The sequence below is a fragment of the Acipenser ruthenus genome, chromosome 34, assembly GCF_902713425.1.
Source record: "Acipenser ruthenus chromosome 34, fAciRut3.2 maternal haplotype, whole genome shotgun sequence".
In the NCBI taxonomy this organism is placed as follows: Eukaryota; Metazoa; Chordata; class Actinopteri; order Acipenseriformes; family Acipenseridae; genus Acipenser; species Acipenser ruthenus.
The window spans coordinates 4073123-4095683 of NC_081222.1; the positions used below are offsets into that span (position 1 = coordinate 4073123).

General features: G+C 44.2%; 1 protein-coding gene across 1 annotated transcript; it reads left to right on the plus strand.

The window, feature by feature from the left end:
- Positions 1 to 3872: 3872 nt before the first annotated feature.
- Positions 3873 to 21917, plus strand: LOC117965570 (protein PET100 homolog, mitochondrial-like). Its single transcript, XM_059007122.1, has 4 exons — positions 3873 to 3998; positions 8417 to 8503; positions 15319 to 15351; positions 20537 to 21917. Exons 1-4 carry the CDS (start codon positions 3972 to 3974, stop codon positions 20630 to 20632), a joined length of 243 nt encoding a protein of 80 aa, XP_058863105.1. The 5' UTR covers positions 3873 to 3971; the 3' UTR covers positions 20633 to 21917.
- The last annotated feature ends 644 nt before the right edge of the window (positions 21918 to 22561 follow it).

Sequence of the window (22561 nt, forward strand, 5' to 3'; positions counted from 1 at the left end):
TCCAGCTAGTACCCTAGTGACGGCCACCCATCCACTGCATCTGCCTGTTTGTCTGTAAATAAAACCTGGACACCTGAGCAGCGCTTTCAACGTCAACCTCTGTGCCTCTCTTGTCCATTGTCTTGTCTTGTCTTACCCAAACAGTAACAGAACACCCCTGTTACAAACCCTTATAAAAGTTTCCCATAGCAATAGCACAGCAAACTGTTGTAAAGCACTGTAAAGCATAGGTAAGCAAAAATTAACGTAATTGCCTCTCTCCTTCCTCAATAACCCACTGAGAGGGAATTCATTTCCAATGCATCTTTTTGTATTTGTCTCTGGTTCAAATGCAGAGCCTGATGAATCAGCCAGCATCAAGCAGTTTACTTACCATTCAGGAATTTTTAATGGAGCCGTTTAGAACCACCACAGTAATGTAATTCTTCTTTATTTCATTTCCTTTCATTCCCCCATTTAAATTAGAGTATTAGCATTCAGCCTGGTCACGCCAACGTATTCACTTTCATCCCCAAAGGGGGCTACAGTGATAGCACAGAAGATGCAATCAATTTGAAATAATACACCTGTCATCCCTTTGGCAGAAAAAAATAGCAACACTGCAGCTCAATAATAAGCAAAGCTTTGAATGCAATAGAAACCTAATTAATGCACTTTGAATTTGTTACAAAAGGCTGTTTCAAACTGTGGCAGGATACATGTGGGAATGTGACTGGAGCCTTAATTAAATGATGGTTAATTAGGCTCCAGCCATATGGTATATAAGGAAGGAGAAATCGCGTGTGCGTGTGCGTGTGCGTGTGCATGTGCATGCGCTACTATCAACGTGGGAACAAAATTTGAGAAAATAGTAACTCCTGAAAAAATTACATTGTGGGGGTCATCCCCACTTTGAAAAACACCTTTTTAAGAACTAAATATGCCTTCAAAAAAAAAATAAAAGCACCAAAATATTTAGTTTGTTGTCGACTTTCACCCTGTGTGGAGTTTTGTCTGACTGGAGTTAGAAATAGTAAATAAAAATATAGTGAGAGTCAATGAGAAGAAAACACAAATATAGGAATACAAACGTGTGTGTGTGTGTGTGTGTGTGTGTGTGAGAGAGAGAGAGAGATAGAGAGAGAGAGAGAGAGAGAGAGAATATATAAATAAATAAAAAGAAACTTGGTTGTGAATGCTAATGCCCAGCCTACAAGTGTTTTGTTTCAACCTTTATTTTGACCCTTGTTTCTGTTTTTCTGTTAAATAAACATGTGCAGCTGCAGCTTTCCAAGCCTCTGAGTCTTATTCCTGACGCTATCCTGCTACACGAACGATGATGGCTCTTCAGTTAATTGAGACTGTGATTTCTGTAAAAAACAATCACAGCAAACACATGTTGTTTTGGTTTGTCTTGTTTTGGAAGAATCAGGGCTAGATCTTAATTAGCCACATTTTTTTTGTGTCCAAGAGACCCTCATGCACTGCTCCTAGACCCTCATGCACTGCTCCTAGATCCTTGTGCACTGCTCCTAGACCCTCATGCACTGCTCCTAGACCCTCGTGCACTGCTCTTAGACCCTCGTGCACTGCTCCTAGACCCTCGTGCACTGCTCCTAGACCCTCGTGCACTGCTCCTAGACCTTCAAGCACTGCTCCTAGGCCATCATGCACTGCTAACATCCCTCAATTTGTCTGACACACTACTTGGTGAACATGATGTCCATCTGTCTGAAGCTCTACTCAGTGAAGCTCTGTGAAGCTCTACTCAGTGAAGCTCTGTCTGAAGCTCTACTCAGTGAAGCTCTGTGAAGCTCTACTCAGTGAAGCTCTGTGAATCTCTACTCAGTGAAGCTCTGTCTGAAGCTCTACTCAGTGAAGCTCTACTCAGTGAAGCTCTGTGAAGCGCTACTCAGTGAAGCTCTGTCTGAAGCTCTACTCAGTGAAGCTCTACTCAGTGAAGTTGTCTGAAGCTCTACTCAGTGAAGCTCTGTGAAGCTCTACTCAGTGAAGCTCTGTGAAGCTCTACTCAGTGAAGCTCTGCTCAGTGAAGTTGTCTGAATCTCTACTCAGTGAAGCTCTGTCTGAAGCTCTACTCAGTGAAGCTCTGTGAAGCGCTACTCAGTGAAGCTCTGTCTGAAGCTGTACTTAGCGAAGCTCTACTCAGTGAAGCTCTGTCTGAAGCTCTACTCAGTGAAGCTCTACTCAGTGAAGTTGTCTGAAGCTCTACTCAGTGAAGCTCTGTGAAGCTCTACTCAGTGAAGCTCTGTGAAGCTCTACTCAGTGAAGCTCTGTCTGAAGCTCTACTCAGTGAAGCTCTGTGAAGCTCTACTCAGTGAAGCTCTGTGAATCTCTACTCAGTGAAGCTCTGTCTGAAGCTCTACTCAGTGAAGCTCTACTCAGTGAAGCTCTGTGAAGCGCTACTCAGTGAAGCTCTGTCTGAAGCTCTACTCAGTGAAGCTCTACTCAGTGAAGTTGTCTGAAGCTCTACTCAGTGAAGCTCTGTGAAGCTCTACTCAGTGAAGCTCTGTGAAGCTCTACTCAGTGAAGCTCTGCTCAGTGAAGTTGTCTGAATCTCTACTCAGTGAAGCTCTGTCTGAAGCTCTACTCAGTGAAGCTCTGTGAAGCGCTACTCAGTGAAGCTCTGTCTGAAGCTGTACTTAGCGAAGCTCTACTCAGTGAAGCTCTGTCTGAAGCTCTACTCAGTGAAGCTCTACTCAGTGAAGTTGTCTGAAGCTCTACTCAGTGAAGCTCTGTGAAGCTCTACTCAGTGAAGCTCTGTGAAGCTCTACTCAGTGATGCTCTACTCAGTGAAGCTCTGTGAAGCTCTACTCAGTGAAGCTCTACTCAGTGAAGTTGTCTGAAGCTCTACTTAGTGAAGCTCTGTCTGAAGCTCTACTCTGTGAAGCTCTACTCAGTGAAGCTCTGTGAAGCGCTACTCAGTGAAGCTCTGTCTGAAGCTCTACTCAGTGAAGCTCTACTCAGTGAAGTTGTCTGAAGCTCTACTCAGTGAAGCTCTGTGAAGCTCTACTCAGTGAAGCTCTGTGAAGCTCTACTCAGTGAAGCTCTGTGAAGCTCTACTCAGTGAAGCTCTGCTCAGTGAAGTTGTCTGAAGCTCTACTTAGTGAAGCTCTGTCTGAAGCTCTACTCTGTCTGAAGCTCTACTCAGTGAAGCTCTACTCAGTGAAGTTGTCTGAAGCTCTACTCAGTGAAGCTCTGTGAAGCTCTACTCAGTGAAGCTCTGTGAAGCTCTACTCAGTGAAGCTCTACTCAGTGAAGTTGTCTGAAGCTCTACTTAGTGAAGCTCTGTCTGAAGCTCTACTCTGTGAAGCTCTACTCAGTGAAGCTCTGTGAAGCGCTACTCAGTGAAGCTCTGTCTGAAGCTGTACTTAGCGAAGCTCTACTCAGTGAAGCTCTGTCTGAAGCTCGACTCCCTCCCCCTCCCCATCTCACTATTCTTTCCAATGCTGAGCTATGCGTTACCTTGCTTTATCACACTTTGGTAAGCTTCTACAATGAGGAACTTGCAGAGGCCAGTTAATATTTGTTCTAATTTCCAGTTGATAACACCTGCCGGTGGCAGTCTTAAAATGATTAAAAACAACAAATAAACTCACTACACCTGTATAAATGCTTTATAATTTAGTTTTTAGTTTAAGACGGGTACAGAATAAAACTAAAAGCCATGAGTCATTTCGACAGTTTTTTACGTTTCGTCATGAGTGCGTTTGCGATCATTGTGTAAATACGGTAAGCCTGCTTTAAACCCGTTCATTTATTTCTCGTCGGTCGACAGCGATACAGCGTCAGTGGCTGGAAACTGGAATTCTGCGGCGCTGGAACTATGCCTTTAATGCTAATGAGGAAGGCGGTGCTTCAATTTCATACTGCAAATCAATAGGCGAGTTAGTCCTCACTGTAATTGACACTTTAGGGTAGCCTATTAGAGCTCACCGGCCCGGAAGCGCAAGTCAGTGAAGGTTGTTTTGAAGATGGGAGTCAATCTTGAAGTGTTCCGGGTAAAATTATTTAAAACTCTATTACGAAACTAAATAGAAACGGAAATAAAAACTATATATAATAATCAGGCAGTAAATACGTAACTCTCACGACGTCAGTGTAGTTTACATTGGAGCTGAACTGTGTTTTGATACAATGTACGATTATCTCAGGTTAAGTGTAGGTAAATGTGATCAGCGTGGTGTTATTATTATTATTATTATTATTATTATTATTATTATTATTATTATTATTCAAAGATACAATTTAGAACCAAATGAAAATACTTTTTTTTTTCACTCATAACAGGTATGCAGAAATCAGTATAATACATATCTGATATTTAAGTCACACCCGTGTAGTCTTGACGATAGGAGCCAATCCTGCAACAGGAACGATTTATTTAACATCTAGACAAACTCCTGGCTGCTGCTGTTCATTTAAGTAGTTAATTGAAGGTGGTTCAGAAACCCAAATTTTAACCATTTTAAGGTACCAGGCACACGTGTCCCACAAATAAAATGATGCTAACTTTCTTATTTTTTGCAATGAGTTGCACTGAACCGGGTTTACAGTGTACTGACAGGCTGGATCTGGTCATCCAAACAGTCACTCTCAAATGGATTTTAAGAAGAAACCGTTTGAACAACAAGCACTCAATTCCTTGTGTACCTGAAGGGGTTAAAAGGGCATGTGGAGACATTTTGACAGCGCTCATGTATGTGTCCAAGTGTTCTGCAGCTACTAATCAAGTTGACAATGTATTTCTCACTTACTCTTTGCTGTGTCAGGTCTGCTGTACAAACAGCGCAAGAGAAAATACACTCAACTTGATTAGAGGAGCCACCTAACATTTAGAAACGTTATTAAATCTAAATAAAAACACTGACGAAACCCACTTAATCTGTGTCTGTAGAATCTGCTGTGGTTTGAATGTTTCAAATGCGTTGTCATTGACATTCAGAGTGCAGATCCACACTCTCAGTGATGTTATACATTGTGAGTGCAGATCCACACTCTCAGTGATGTTATACATTGTGAGTGCAGATCCACACTCTCAGTGATGTTATACATTGTGAGTGCAGATCCACACTCTCAGTGATGGTATACATTGTGAGTGCAGATCCACACTCTCAGTGATGTTATACATTGTGAGTGCAGATCCACACTCTCAGTGATGGTATACATTGTGAGTGCAGATCCACACTCTCAGTGATGTTATACATTGTGAGTGCAGATCCACACTCTCAGTGATGTTATACATTGTGAGTGCAGATCCACACTCTCAGTGATGTTATACAGTGTGAGTGCAGATCCACACTCTCAGTGATGGTATACATTGTGAGTGCAGATCCACACTCTCAGTGATGTTATACATTGTGAGTGCAGATCCACACTCTCAGTGATGTTATACATTGTGAGTGCAGATCCACACTCTCAGTGATGTTATACATTGTGAGTGCAGATCCACACTCTCAGTGATGTTATACATTGTGAGTGCAGATCCACACTCTCAGTGATGTTATACATTGTGAGTGCAGATCCACACTCTCAGTGATGTTATACATTGTGAGTGCAGATCCACACTCTCAGTGATGTTATACATTGTGAGTGCAGATCCACACTCTCAGTGATGGTATACATTGTGAGTGCAGATCCACACTCTCAGTGATGTTATACATTGTGAGTGCAGATCCACACTCTCAGTGATGGTATACATTGTGAGTGCAGATCCACACTCTCAGTGATGTTATACATTGTGAGTGCAGATCCACACTCTCAGTGATGTTATACATTGTGAGTGCAGATCCACACTCTCAGTGATGTTATACAGTGTGAGTGCAGATCCACACTCTCAGTGATGGTATACATTGTGAGTGCAGATCCACACTCTCAGTGATGTTATACATTGTGAGTGCAGATCCACACTCTCAGTGATGTTATACATTGTGAGTGCAGATCCACACTCTCAGTGATGTTATACATTGTGAGTGCAGATCCACACTCTCAGTGATGTTATACATTGTGAGTGCAGATCCACACTCTCAGTGATGTTATACATTGTGAGTGCAGATCCACACTCTCAGTGATGTTATACATTGTGAGTGCAGATCCACACTCTCAGTGATGTTATACATTGTGAGTGCAGATCCACACTCTCAGTGATGTTATACATTGTGAGTGCAGATCCACACTCTCAGTGATGTTATACATTGTGAGTGCAGATCCACACTCTCAGTGATGTTATACATTGTGAGTGCAGATCCACACTCTCAGTGATGTTATACATTGTGAGTGCAGATCCACACTCTCAGTGATGTTATACATTGTGAGTGCAGATCCACACTCTCAGTGATGTTTTACATTGTGAGTGCAGATCCACACTCTCAGTGATGTTATACATTGTGAGTGCAGATCCACACTCTCAGTGATGTTTTACATTGTGAGTGCAGATCCACACTCTCAGTGATGTTTTACATTGTGAGTGCAGATCCACACTCTCAGTGATGTTTTACATTGTGAGTGCAGATCCACACTCTCAGTGATGTTATACATTGTGAGTGCAGATCCACACTCTCAGTGATGGTATACATTGTGAGTGCAGATCCACACTCTCAGTGATGTTATACATTGTGAGTGCAGATCCACACTCTCAGTGATGTTATACATTGTGAGTGCAGATCCACACTCAGTGATGTTATACATTGTGAGTGCAGATCCACACTCTCAGTGATGTTATACATTGTGAGTGCAGACCCACACTCTCAGTGATGTTATACATTGTGAGTGCAGATCCACACTCTCAGTGATGTTATACATTGTGAGTGCAGATCCACACTCTCAGTGATGTTATACAGTGTGAGTGCAGATCCACACTCTCAGTGATGTTATACATTGTGAGTGCAGATCCACACTCAGTGATGTTATACATTGTGAGTGCAGATCCACACTCTCAGTGATGTTATACATTGTGAGTGCAGACCCACACTCTCAGTGATGTTATACATTGTGAGTGCAGATCCACACTCTCAGTGATGTTATACATTGTGAGTGCAGATCCACACTCTCAGTGATGTTATACATTGTGAGTGCAGACCCACACTCTCAGTGATGTTATACATTGTGAGTGCAGATCCACACTCTCAGTGATGTTTTACATTGTGAGTGCAGATCCACACTCTCAGTGATGTTTTACATTGTGAGTGCAGATCCACACTCTCAGTGATGTTATACATTGTGAGTGCAGATCCACACTCTCAGTGGTGTTATACATTGTTAGTGCAGATCCACACTCTCAGTGATGTTATACATTGTGAGTGCAGACCCACACTCTCAGTGATGTTATACATTGTGAGTGCAGATCCACACTCTCAGTGATGTTTTACATCGTGAGAGCAGACCCACACTCTCAGTAATGTTATACATTGTGAGTGCAGATCCACACTCTCAGTGATGTTCTACATCGTGAGTGCAGATCCACACTGTCAGTGATGTTTTACATTGTGAGTGCAGATCCACACTCTCAGTGATGTTATACATTGTGAGAGCAGATCCACACTCTCAGTGATGTTATACATTGTGAGTGCAGACCCACACTCTCAGTGATGTTATACATTGTGAGTGCAGATCCACACTCTCAGTGATGTTTTACATTGTGAGTGCAGATCCACACTCTCAGTGATGTTATACATTGTGAGTGCAGATCCACACTCTCAGTGATGTTTTACATCGTGAGAGCAGACCCACACTCTCAGTAATGTTATACATTGTGAGTGCAGATCCACACTCTCAGTGATGTTTTACATCGTGAGAGCAGACCCACACTCTCAGTAATGTTATACATTGTGAGTGCAGATCCACACTCTCAGTGATGTTCTACATCGTGAGTGCAGATCCACACTGTCAGTGATGTTTTACATTGTGAGTGCAGATCCACACTCTCAGTGATGTTATACATTGTGAGAGCAGATCCACACTCTCAGTGATGTTATACATTGTGAGTGCAGACCCACACTCTCAGTGATGTTATACATTGTGAGTGCAGATCCACACTCTCAGTGATGTTTTACATTGTGAGAGCAGATCCACACTCTCAGTGATCTTTGCTTTGCTTTTACTATGTAGAACTTTTATATAGGGTTGTTTACCATAGCTTGTTTTTTAGTATGTTTTACCACACCTCTGTGCTTATTTGCAATGCTTTCCTATGCTTTACTACACCTCTGTGCTTCTTTTGCTTTCCTATGCTTTACCACACCTCTGTGCTTCTTTACAATGCTTGCCTATTCTTTACCACACCTCTGTGCTTCTTTGCAATGCTTTCCTATGCTTTACCATGCTTTCACTGTGTTGTTATTATGCTTTGCAGTGCTTGTACTATGGGAAGCTTGTAGAAAGGTAATGGACGTCAGGGCGTCTGCTGTTTGCTGTTTTTCAGATGCTGCTGTATCTGTCATTCCCAGTGACTGTGTTCTGGATCTCCAATCAAGCCGAGTACTTTGAGGAATATGTGGTGAAGCGAAAGGTCAGTTGGTATTATAATAGACCTTGCTGTTGTTGTTGTTGTTAATAAATAATAATAATAATGATGATGTTTTCAGAATGTGCAATAGCAATACAACTGAAATTCAGTGCAGAGTGACACTATACCTGGGAGGAGCACAGGTCTGTGTCCTCTCATGATTATTCCAATTTTTAAGGACTATTTGAAGTGCTGATGTAGTTTACTGTGGGGCCACACTTAGATTTTCCAATAGACACTAATGGGATCTGCTTATAAGATGACTGCTGTTAACATATGAGCTCTGTAATCAGTTGCAATGGAATCTAAACAGGCAGTAAATGGGTTGACCTTTTGTGTAGTTTGGCAGGATACAGAGTTTTAAACCACTGCTGATCTTCAAAGGTGTGGGCTGGAATCTCTAATCATGTGCGCAGGTATAATGTCTCTCCTCCTGCAGAACAGTACTTACTATGAAATACTTAAAGGCTCTTTGTTTTGGGTTATTGTTTAATATCAAACTGATTATTGATCACCATGGTTTTTATTTTGCTGGCCTCAATTTAAGTTGCGTGTGTATATACAGAATAACCTCTACTGTCACGTTTTTTTTATTTACGTTTTTAGAAATTTGAAAAGTTTGTTTGAAGTCCTATGGCGTTGTAAAAGTTGCCCTGCCAAAACTTCTAAAACACATGTATACGTTATAAAATAGATAGGAAACTTAACATGGTACAATTATACCCGGTGACTGAAGGGGATACATGCAGGAATGGAAATAAAACAGCCATTGCAGATCTATTCCATGTTTCACTGTGAGGTTAAGACGACACACCTGAGCTTGTTACTTTGTGGCTAATCACGCACACACACACATATTTATCGCATTGAGGGCAATACTTTTCAGAGCTGTGTTACACACAAATAGGATTACCGTCCTGTGGCAAAGTGCCCCGCCCCTGTGTGCATTTGTGTGATCTGTGTTGTATGTTGGATGTTGCGTGTGTTAATGTCGGTGTATAGTCATTGGTACACGGGATATAAACGGGTCTGTGTTTCACGTGTATTTAAAAAGTGTATATTTGTATTTAGGCACGAGGAGAGCACAAATCACTTCACGTGCTGGTTAAATGTAATATGTGAGCACGGGGTTGCACAGAATTAATTCACGTGCTGGGATTCAAGTGAATAATTAATTAGTAATTGAATCCCAGCACAATAGTATATATAGACGCACATTTCTTGCACTCAGGGTTGGGTGTTCGGAAGAGGAGAACGGGTGAGAGAGAGGAGAGTTAAAATCATTAGAAGTAAATATAATAGTTGTTTGTTCTCACCGTGTTTGTTTGTCTCCGTGCACCGTTTGTTTAGTGTTGGTCCGTTTTGTCTGTCTCTTTATTTTGGCGCAAGTGCCGTGTCCTGTTTTGTGTACCGTTTAAAACCTTTTTATTTGTTAATAAACGCTGAGTGCAGCCATTGCACTCAGCTCATCATCACCACCGTCTATGTCTGTGTATTCCTGTCTGGTCTGACGCCACCCACTCTGGCCGTCTTTGTGACACGTGGTGTCAGAAGTGGGATAGCCGCGCCTCCAAGCGTCAGACCAGGAGGGGTCTGGATTAAAAAAAAAAAAAAAAAAGATTACAAATATTGTTTTGGGGGAAAAAAACAAAACAAAAAAAAAATCAATGGCAGAAGACGCCATCAAACTGCGGGGCTGGTTCCTGGAGAATGCTGGGCTGGAGGCCCAGTCTCTGCCCATAGTCGTCCGGGTCCTGTGGATGATGGACAGTGAGAGATGGGAGGCATATCAGCAGGAACACACCCCAAACACCTTGGAGGAGGGTGTGGAGTTTGTCCTCAACTACCTGGAGGCAACCATAAATGGAACAGCAGCCCAGGTAGCAGGACCACCAGCAGAGGAGTACCTGCTGTCCCCATCTCCACCAGCAGAGGGTGAGTACCTGCTGTCCCCATCTCCACCAGCAGAGGGTGAGTACCTGCTGTCCCCATCTCCACCAGCAGAGGGTGAATGCCTGCTGGTTTTGCCTCCACAGCCCAAATGGGAGGAGCCTGAGCATCCACAGCCCAAATGGGAGGAGCCCAAGCGGAAGGAGCCCGAATGTCCTACGCCTGAGTGGGAGGAGCCCGAACGTCCTACGCCTGAGTGGGAGGAGCCCGAACGTCCTACGCCTGAGTGGGAGGAGCCCGAACGTCCTACGCCTGAGTGGGAGGAGCCCGAACGTCCTACGCCTGAGTGGGAGGAGCCCGAACGTCCTACGCCTGAGTGGGAGGAGCCCGAACGTCCTACGCCTGAGTGGGAGGAGCCCGAACGTCCTACGCCTGAGTGGGGGGAGCCCGAACGTCCACAGCCCAACAGGGAGGAGTCGGGGCGTCCACAGCCCAACAGGGAGGAGTCGGGGCGTCCACAGCCCAACAGGGAGGAGTCAGGGCGTCCACAGCCCAACAGGGAGGAGTCGGGGCGTACACAGGCCAACAGGGAGGAGTCGGGGCGTCCACAGCCCAACAGGGAGGAGTCGGGGCGTCCACAGCCCAAAAGGGAGGAGTCGGTGCGTCCACAGCCCAAAGGGAGGCAAGTCGGGGCTTCCACAGCCCTGGGACCCAAGCCACCAGCAGAGGGAAAATGCCTGCTGGTTCAGCCCCAAGAGCCAGAAGGGGAGGAGTTACAGGCTCAACCCCCTGAAAATTTTTGGGGGGGAGAAGGGCAGGATGCTGGTGTCCCCCAGCAGCCTCTCGCTATGCTGCTGAAGGCAGCACGGCGTGCACATGCCCAGCCGCCACAGCAGAGGGAGCCAGGAGCAGAGGAGCTGGAGCTGCCTCTACCTCCACCACCTCCAGGAGCAGAGGAGCAGGAGCTGCCTCTGCCTCCACCACCTCCAGGAGCAGAGGAGCAGGAGCTGCCTCTGCCTCCGCCACCACCACCGCAAGGAGCAGAGGAGCAGGAGCTGCCTCTGCCTCCGCCACCACCACCGCAAGGAGCAGAGGAGCAGGAGCTGCCTCTGCCTCCACCACCTCCAGGAGCAGAGGAGCAGGAGCTGCCTCTGCCTCCGCCACCACCACCGCAAGGAGCAGAGGAGCAGGAGCTGCCTCTGCCTCCGCCACCACCACCGCAAGGAGCAGAGGAGCTGGAGCTGCCTCTGCTTCCACCACCGCCAGGAGCAGAGGAGCTGGAGCTGCCTCTGCCTCCACCACCGCCAGGAGCAGAGGAGCTGGAGCTGCCTCTGCCTCCACCACCGCCCGGAGCAGAGGAGCTGGAGCTGCCTCTGCCTCCACCACCGCAAGGAGCAGAGGAGCTGGAGCTGCCTCTGCCTCCACCACCGCCAGGAGCAGAGGAGCTGGAGCTGCCTCTGCCTCCACCACCGCCCGGAGCAGAGGAGCAGGAGCTGCCTCTGCTGCCCGTACCTCTGCAGGGAGTACGGTGGCCGGAGCCCCAGAAAGGGGAGCTGCCGGCCACGAAGAAGGGGGAGGAGGTCTGGAGACCACTTTCCCCAGCAGCAGTTTCGCTGCAGGAGTTCTTGTGGCCGGAGCCCCACAGGAGGGAGCTGCCGGCTACGAAGAAGGGGGAGGTCGGGGGACCACCTGCCCCCGCAGCTTTTTCGCTTGCAGGACGGGACCAACAGGCTGTCAGTCGTGCCACTACCGGCAGGGGTGCTGACAGCATTGCCAGCCAAGGGCCCACTGAAGCCTCCCTTCCCAGCCCGAGACTTTGTTCTGGACTGCTGGGTTTTTAAGGGGGGAGGTGGCCGTTGAGGCCATGTGTGCTGCGCACAAGGGGGGGTATATGTGGCAAAGTGCCCCGCCCCTGTGTGCATTTGTGTGATCTGTGTTGTATGTTGGATGTTGCGTGTGTTAATGTCGGTGTATAGATTGGTACACGGGATATAAACGGGTCTGTGTTTCACGTGTATTTAAAAAGTGTATATTTGTATTTAGGCACGAGGAGAGCACAAATCACTTCATGTGCTGGTTAAATGTAATATGTGAGCACGGGGTTGCACAGAATTAATTCACGTGCTGGGATTCAAGTGAATAATTAATTAGTAATTGAATCCCAGCACAATAGTATATATAGACGCACATTTCTTGCACTCAGGGTTGGGTGTTCGGAAGAGGAGAACGGGTGAGAGAGAGGAGAGTTAAAATCATTAGAAGTAAATATAGTAGTTGTTTGTTCTCACCGTGTTTGTTTGTCTCCGTGCACCGTTTGTTTAGTGTTAGTCCGTTTTGTCTGTCTCTTTATTTTGGCGCAAGTGCCGTGTCCTGTTTTTGTACTGTTAAACCTTTTTATTTTGTTAATAAACGCTGAGTGCAGCCATTGCACTCAGCTCATCATCATCACCGTCTCTGTGTATTCCTTTTCTGGTCTGACGCCACCCACTCTGGCCGTCTTTGTGACACGTCCCCATTAAGAAATATGTCAAACTGACACATTGAACCCCCCCCCCCCCCCCCTTCTTGATTTCAGCCTCTTGTCTTGCTATTTCAATGCTTTATTTATTATCAGAAAAAATCAATGTGTTAACATGGATAACTGCTTTGTGAATATGGCCCTAAGACAGACTGTCAGATTGGTGTCACGGAGTCCATTGGTGATGTCATTAAACACCATTGATTATTTATCACGCAAAGCAGCAACCTCAAGAATTTATCCCCTACCATCACTCAAAGCTCCCTAGAGCTTCACTTTAACCAGCAGTGCTTCTTGCATCGTTTAAAAGTAACATGCATTGGCATGTGTGTGACCAGCACCTGCCCTTAGGGAATGAGACACACGTCACTGTCAAGTCAGGTCTGAGTGTAGCTTCGAGGAACGTCGATATTTGGCCCACGGTCTCTCGTTCAGTCAGTTGGAATAATTCTCTACCTCCACCTTACAGATCGTATCTGATGGTCTCAATTATCCAAGTGCTGCAAGTCAATGGGATAATGTGCAGATTTGTATACAGCCTTTCTTCTTCTCTAAATTGTTTTCGATCAGGTCCCAGTTTTACCTTTGAGTGTCTTTTTAGAAGCAGTCTTGTCATTTCACTGTGTCACCTAATGTGCCAGCCTCTCTCCGCATGAAATGTATATGTATGTATTTGTTTAAAATCCAGGAAAATAAACTGACTGTATCTGGAGGGGAACAGATGCAGACGAGCTACAGCTGCCATTCTGCAATATATCAATGCAACACAAGAAACACTAGAAGAACAAATTCAGTGATAAAGGTTTTGACCAGAAGTCTTTTAAATGAAAGCAGTACAGATTCCAGTCACACATCATACGCATCAGCCAATCGGAGCACAGATAGCCATTCATATATTACGCAGCAGCAGCATAAGTCCTACCCGACCCATGTTAGTATACCCTGAACCATGCAGCAGTTACATGGCTGAACTTGTAATTATACCTTCAAACACACAATTCAAGTGTAAAACGTGCCGTAGCCATGCCGTTCTGCTGCAGCCCTGGATGTAACTTGCATCACAGTTGGTGTAGATGCCCTGTATGTGCCTTGGTTGGGTTCACAGCACATCTCGGCTTCATTACAAACCCGCCGCCTCTGTACTGCGCTGGCCCGGCTGCAGCTCGTTTCTAAATCCACACCAATAGAAGGAAACCTAAACTTTAAGATGCAAAGTGTTGTGTGAATGAAACCAATGCAGCAGCATCACATTTTAAGCTCATGTTTGCTATTTCTGCCCACGTGTAAATATTCCCCCGGTAGCCACTTGATTATTTCTATTCTGTGTTGATCAATAACACCAGGATATGTTGCATTCTTATGCAGGGATGGAAAGAAGACTCCTATTGCATAGCAGTTTCCCCCATTCCAGATTTTACTACGAGCTTGATTCGCCCCAGTGTATCGATAACAAGCTCAGGTTATTAAAGTAAAAGCAGGAATTGAATACACTGCTAAAGAATGGGAGTATTATTTCAGTCCGTTGTTATGTTGTCTAACACACATTCACATTCTGCACCAGGCCTTCAGGATTCAATTTTAACTTCTGCTGTATTAATTATTGCTCAACGGCCTTGCTGCCAAGCAATAAAACAAACAAACAAACAAAAACCCCAGAGGCAGTGAGATTATATTTTACAAATCTTTCACATTCAATTTCACGCCAGGTTATTTTCTATGTATTCCTAAAAATCTGTGATAGTCGTTATGGAATAAAATACAAATCTCCTTATGTAACAGATGCGTCATGCATTGGGAACGTTTTGTTTAAAAAATAAAATAATAAATAAAAAAAAGTTTAGCACTCCATGGCACAACGGGCTCATTCGCTAGCCTCTCAAGGCTTTCTCCCCTGGAGACCTGGGTTCAAATCTTACTCGGGTCACTTCTGGAATCAGTTGCCTCAGCATGGCTCGAGTGGAGATTGGTGTGTTCCACAGTGCAAAACCTCAATGGCCAGCCTCTGCATGAGAGAATTAATTTTCCATATGCCTAATTAAATGTGTAAATACACATTTTTTTAAAGCCAGTTTAACTACATGTCACACTACAGGGATGGGAGTAAGACTGATTGCACAGCAGTCTGATCCATTCCTGGTTTTACTATGAGTTTAATAAGACTCACCTGAGCTTGTTACCTATACATTGCTAATCAAGCTTGTAGTAAAACCTGGAATGGGTGAAACTGCTAATCCATCAATAATCCAAACTAAACAAGTCACCTATCTTAACATCCCGCTAATGGATTTGTTGTTTCTAACCTCGATTGAAGTCCCCTGCTTGTTTGCACACTGTAGCCGCTGTCCTGCATCCTGTACTGGGTGCTGATATCTCTCTGCTAACACTTTCACTCCTTTTTGTTTTGTTGCAGAGGGAGATTTACCCACCGGATGAGAAGATGCAGGTAAGTGATCAATACTGTGTTTCAGAGGCTCTGGGCTTGACGATTGCTAAGAGCTGGCAAGCATCATGCTGGCAGTTTTTCAGTAGCCGGGGTGGTCGGGGGTCCCAGCTGATAAAGTCAACCCTATTGACACAGAGGGAAGGTGGCTGGGCTGTTTGTTCTCTGTCACACAGGAATGATCCGGCCCTCGGAGGATCGATAGCATATATAACTGGGAGAGCAGCGGTATGAGTCAAGCTTGTTAAGGGCAGGATCGATCAGGGTGCTTTTCTGTGTTTATTAACCTCTTTGGAAAGGTTGAGGTTTATATGATATGAGGGCTTTGATAAATAGCAACAGGTTTGAATAATGTTTGTGTTTGTGGGCTTTCTGGCTGCGCTGAACTTCAGGGGGTTGAGAAATTGCATGCTGCACAGCACCCATTTAACCCCCATATCTCTTCTTTTTGATAACATATAGCTCAAACCATTTTAATAGGCCTTCATTTCCATATGATACAAGCCATCTAATACATATAGATATGGTATAGGGTGCTGTGCGGATGTTCACTCCACTGGAGGTCAGGGAGGCTGCCTGCTAGTGGGCTTGCTGGCCGCACTGTCCTTTAGTGGGGTGAGAAATAGTTCAACAGTAGAGCTTATCTTAATGAGATTGTCATTTCCATCTGATACAAAGACATTTCAGATGGCTGTATCAATATCTGGGTATTATATTCTATATACAATTAAGTTTAATATATTCATTTTTTATGTGCTCCAACAGCACAGATTAAATGATGGCCACTGAAATAGTATACATTACCTTTTAAAAAGAGGGTATTGTTATTAGGAAATGAGTGAAATGACACAAAAGCCTATAAATACTTGGATCTTTGTATTTATCGATTAATTTTTTTCATGGTTCACCTTTAACTTAAGAAGGAACATATGTGGCCCCTTAAGGCATGCACAGAGTGGTTTGCTTTTTACAAGTTTCCAGCAGCAGGTAGGAGTCTCCGAGCATTATGTTATTAAGCTTTAAGAGGATTGACACGGTGTGCTTGCTTTTCCTGTCTGAGTTTCTGGAAAGCAGTACCGAGGCAATTAAAAATTAAAGAAGCGAGTAGAAAGTCTACAGCCCACAGATCAACAGGGTATCCTGGAACCCTGGACCAGCAAACCAGGGTCACACACCGTGACAATGAGCCTGGCCCTTTACCTAACTGAAGATCCCAGACAAGCAGACAGCATATCATCTGGGCTGGATATAGGGGTTGATAGAAGGAGGTCAGTTGGAAGTTGCTTCTGCAGATTTCCATCCTTGACTCCCATGATTGAACTGGAAGTCAGCGAGAACGGGTCTGCAGCCAGCGCTGGCAGGCTGATGCTGCACCTTATTGACAGCGTTCTGCCAGGTGTGATCTCTACAGTAGCTCTTCAACAGGGATGGAAGGAACATAGCAAATAGATCCGTTCCTGGTTTTACTGTGAGCTTATTACCTGTACACTGTGGCTAATCAAGCCCGTAGTAAAACCTGGAATGGGTGAAACTGCTATGCAATAGGAGTCTTATTTCCATCCCTGTTCAATGTCTCAAAATTACTGCGTGCTTAAAAAATAAAAAAAATAATAATAATAATTTAAAAAAAAAAATGAAAAAATGAAGAAACAGTTCTTAATAGGTGCAGGAGTTCCACAAAATACCATATAAAAGTCTCAGTGGACCTAGTCAGATCCACGACTTCATCTAATTGCTGAAACTGGTACATTTATTGTTAGGTAGACGATGGACAGGATTAAGGGCATCGCTGCAAAACAGTCTGTCACGCATGCAACCGTCCTCAGTGCACCTGTGCCTCTTGTTTTTAAGCCAGCTTCAATAGATAAGCCACAGAATGCCTATATATATATATATATATATATATATATATTGTGAGACAGCAGGGAGGGGGTTAATTCCTCCCTCTAGGAAAACATGTGCGGAAGGCACATTTTTGGTTTGTTAATTGTTTTTGTTAATTGTTTTATTATTAATCATTACCTGCACCTGGCTACTATTGAAAATTGGAGCCAGGTGCAGGGTTTAAAAGGAGAGCAGTCAGTCTGCTCTGGGCGGCTGCTGAAGAGGGTAGAAGCCCGACTGTGCTGGTGTGTGGGTACAGCCGTAATTAAAAGAAAAGGTAGTGTGAAGCCTTTTTTGTGTGTGTTGTTCTGTTTATTTTTTGTTACAGGTAAACAGCTTAGCTGTCCTGTCTTTTAGTTTAGGTTCCTGTTTTGTTTTAGTTATTGCTCAAAGAGAGCTAGGTGTTTGTTTTGTTTATTTTTGTTTTTGTGTTTTCATTAAAAATAGCGCAACCGCGCTTTCAAAAATCCATTTGCGTGTGTTGGGTCAGTGTTTTTAAAGGGGCAACGAACCGCGGTGAGGGCGAGTCTATTACATATGGTGGCAGCGAGTGTGGACACCCCTGGAGACCCAAGAATGGATTTTAGAGATTTAATAGAGAGGCTTAATAAGAACACCGCTGCTCAGGAGGAGCAGACAAGGAAGATGGAGAGGCAGAGACAGGAGCTGGGCGTGGCCCAGTTGATAATACAAGAGCGGGAGCCAACGGAACTGGAGCTGCTGCTACAAAAGTGGGAGCTGCCGTCCCGAGAGCCAGAGGGGGTGGAGCTGCCGTCCCGAGAGCCAGAGGGGGTGGAGCTGCCGTCCCGAGAGCCAGAGGGGGTGGAGCTACCATCCCGAGAGCCAGAGGGGGTGGAGCTAACGTCCCGAAAGCCAGAGGGGGTGGAGCTGCTGTTACCAGAGCCCAGAGAGGAGGAGTCGCCTCTTCCAGAACCATCATCCATGCAAGGGAGTCCGGCGTTGCCAAGGGAGGTCCCCAGTCCCGTCATCGTGGACACCTGGCCGGAATGCCCAGACCTCCCTGCGCTGGACCTTGCTCCCAGGTCGCCGCACTGCCAGGCACAGTCGCTTACCTGGTCCCTTACTCCACTCCCCCTGGAATCCAAGACGTCGCTGCGCAAGAGGCAGACGTCGCTACGCAAGGGGCAGAGGTCACTAGCGTTCCCCCTGCTGATTGCTCCGCTCCCCTTGCATCGTGCTGCGCTCCACCTGGAATTCCAGAGGTCGCTGCGCAGGTCCACAGGCGCACGTCTCTGCCTGTCAGTCCTGACTCCCGGTCACCGGTCCGCGCTATGGTCGCCCTGGACAAGCCGTCTGGGTCCCTCCTCGCCGGTCCTGGGTCCCTCCCTGGAAACGCCGGAGGGACCAACCCACCCTCAAGCCCGCCCGTGGCATTTGTGGACTTGAGGGTGGGTGGTCTTTTAAGGGTGGAGGGAGGTGGCCGTTGTGTGGCCGGTGTCTTGAAAAGACATGGGGGGGGATGTGTGAGACAGCAGGGAGGGGGTTAATTCCTCCCTCTAGGAAAACATGTGCGGAAGGCACATTTTTGGATTGTTAATTGTTTTGGTTAATTGTTTTGGTTAATTGTTTTATTATTAATCATTACCTGCACCTGGCTACTATTGAAAATTGGAGCCAGGTGCAGGGTTTAAAAGGAGAGCAGTCAGTCTGCTCTGGGCGGCTGCTGAAGAGGGTAGAAGCCCGACTGTGCTGGTGTGTGGGTACAGCCGTAATTAAAAGAAAAGGTAGTGTGAAGCCTTTTTTGTGTGTGTTGTTCTGTTTATTTTTTGTTACAGGTAAACAGCTTAGCTGTCCTGTTTTTAGTTTAGGTTCCTGTTTTGTTTTAGTTATTGCTCAAAGAAGAGCTAGGTGTTTGTTTTGTTTATTTTTTGTTTTTGTTTCATTAAAAATAGCGTAACCGCGCTTTCAAAAATCCATTGCTGTGTGTTGGGTCGGTGTTTTTAAAGGGGCAACGAACCGCGGTGAGGGCGAGTCTTTTACAATATATATATATATATATATATATATATATATATATATATATATTAGCTTAAAGAGCCAGCTGCCCAACGTTTCGATATGTTGTACATATCTTTCTCAAGGGAGCCTGTGTTTGAATCAAAACATTGGAGGTATTTGTAGGTTTTTGACGGCATAAAAATTAGTGCTTATAGAAAGTCTACACCCCCTTGAACTTTTTTCACATTTTGTTGTGTCAGTGCCTCAGAGTTTCACGCATTTAAATGAGGCTTTTTTCCACTTATCTACACACCATACTCCACACTGTTAAGGGGAAAAAAGTTTTTATTGAGAAAAAGATTATATATTAAAAATACAAAACTGAAAGATCATAATTGGATAAGTCTTCACCCCCCTGAGTTAATACTTGGTGGAAGCACCTTTGGCAGCAATTACAGCAGCAATTGTGAGTCTCTTGGGATAGGTCTCTACCAACTTTGCACACCTAGATTTGGCAATATTTGACCATTCTTCTTTACAAAACTGTTCAAGCTCTGTCAAGTTCCTTGGGGAGCGTTGATGGACAGCAATCTTCAAGTAATGCCACAAATTTTCGATTGGATTTAGGTAGGGGCTCTGACTGGGACACTCAAGGACATTTACCTTTTTGTTCCTTAGCCACTCCAGTATAGATTTGGCTGTGTGCTTTGGGTCGTTGTCATGCTGAAAGGTGAACTTCCGTGCCAGTTTCAGCTTTCTTGCAGAGGGCAGCAGGTTTTCCTCAAGGACTTTTCTGTGCTTTACTCCATTCATTTTCCCTTCTATCCTGACAAGTGCCCCAATCCCTGCCAGTGAGAAACATCCCCATAACATGATGCTGCCACCACCATGCTTCACAGTAGGGATGGTGTTACCTGGGTGATGCGCTGTGTTGGGTTTGCGCCAGACATAACGCTTTGCATTTAGGCCAAAAAGTTCCATTTTAGTTTCGTCAGACCACAAAACTTTTTGCCACATGGCTACAGAATCTCCTGAGTGTTTTTTGCATACTTCAAACAGGATTCAAGGTGGTCTTTCTTGAGTAAAATACAGGCCAGATTTGTGGAGTGCTTGGGATATTGTTGTCACATGCACACTTTGACCAGTCTTGGCCATAAAAGTCTGTAGGTCTTGCAAAGTTGCCATTGACCTCTTGGTAGCCTCTCTGATCAGTCTCCTTCTTGCAACGGCACTGTATAATATATATATATATATATATATATATATATAAATTAAAATGAAACATTTATGTTTTCCCAGTTCTGGACGATTCTTTTTTGTTTATTGCTGTTTCTGTTGTGTGCAGAGGAAGGAGCTGGAGGATTTCAAGCAGAGAATGCGTGAGCGGAAGGAACAGAGGCTTCTGAAGCAGATGGGCCTGGCTGAAGCACAGAAAGAATGAGGCACCCAGCTCACCAGGGCTGTGATACACCGGGCTGCAGCACTGCAACACCACGAGAATCCGGGTTCAACAGGACAAGAAGAAAAGCGACGCCGCTACTGATCAGTCTCCCGCGCTCTGACCTATCGGACGATACTTTCAAAGCATTTCCTCCATTCTTTCATTTACTCCTACTTTCTGAAAGGAGTGGAAATCAAATGTGTTACAAAATAATAAACAGAGCACCTTGAGAATGCTCAAGAGATACCTAACCTAGTTGTTTTGGTTCTAGTTTTGTAAAATTAAGTTTTTTATCACTTAAAAGAAAAATTAGGAGTTAATTAAAGACTGGAGTACACGCTTTGAAAATATGACCCATCGTTACCAGAGGTCGATCATCCACAGCATCAGAAATGTTGTCTGTAATACCACAATAAACCGAAACAGTCTTGAAATTACATAATGACTTATTTGTTTTTCAAGTTTCCGTGGCTTACCTAATGATTTAATTTTTCTTCACACCGCTCCTGTCTGTATAGCGACTTTTAAAAATGACCTAATCAATAACAAAACTAACTGTATAATTATTTATACCGACAGCACTGCATAAAATGCAAAAACAAACAAACAAAGAAAAAAGAACATATTAATCACATTCAACACAGCTGCTGTTTTGTTTTGCTTTGCTTTATTATTTGATTTTTTTTTTTTTTTAAAGGTTTTTATTTTTGGGTTAGTTTGTTTTAGTTGTGAAAATTCCCCCAATGGCTTATGTAGTTATATACACATTTACAGTATGAATACCTGACCTGTGTAACACGCTAGTCAGGTCAGTACAACTTAATAGAAAGGCAGCACTTGATCAATGAATCAATCGATCAATCAGTCCATGTAAACAATAACGGAAAGTGTCCTGATCAATACAGACTGTACCTGCATTCAGTGTTGGGCTGTTGTGTTGATTGATGCCTTTTCAGGTGTCTCAGTCCTCCCTCCTCTTAATAATGTTTGTGTATACAGAAGCTTTGATAAGTGCAGTCGGACAGCTTTCACAATCTCTGCCTCAGCGCATTTTACAGCTAACTGCTCTCAGCCTTATACAGCACACAACTGATAAATGAGAAGGTGGTTAACGTGGCCTTGGGATGTGCCTGCTTTATATCCCGATGTTCCCTCTGTATGAATTGTAATGTGCTGTGTTGGAGAAGGAGTCCGAGGGACATGGTTGTGGATCTGGTGTTGAATGCAAGTAACATCGTGCTTTTTGTGAGTATGTATTGTTTTTAAATTAAATATGAGAGTGGAATGAGTGTGTGTTTATTATTTTTGTTTGTTTTACTCGTTTAGAGGGAAGTTAAATGTAATTGATTAGATATTTGTATTTACTTTAGGGTTGGGGGTTATTTTCCACATTACAAAATTATAATTTAAACATTTTCAAAGGTGTGCTAATGTGTGTATATATAGATGTCTACTCAGATTTAGAAATACTCATATTATATATATATATATATATATATATATATATATATATATATATATATATATATATATATACAGTGCCTTGCATAAGTATTCACCCCCCCTTGGACCTTTCCACATTTTGTAGCGTTACAAGCTGGAATTAAAATGGATTTAATTGGGATTTCTACCATTTGATTTACACAATATACTTAACACTTTGAAGGTGCAAAATATTTTTTATTGTGACACAAAAGTTAATTAAACAAAAAAAAGACATTTGTTGGTTGCAAAAGTATTCACCCCCCCTGAGTCAATACTTGGTAGAAGCACCTTTGGCAGCAATTACAGCTGTGAGTCTTTTTGGGTAAGTCTCTACCAGCTTTGCACATCTGGATCCTGCAATTTTTGCCCATTCTTCTTGGCAAAATTGCTCAAGCTCTGTCAAGTTGGATGGGGACCGTTGGTGAACAGCAATTTTCAAGTCTT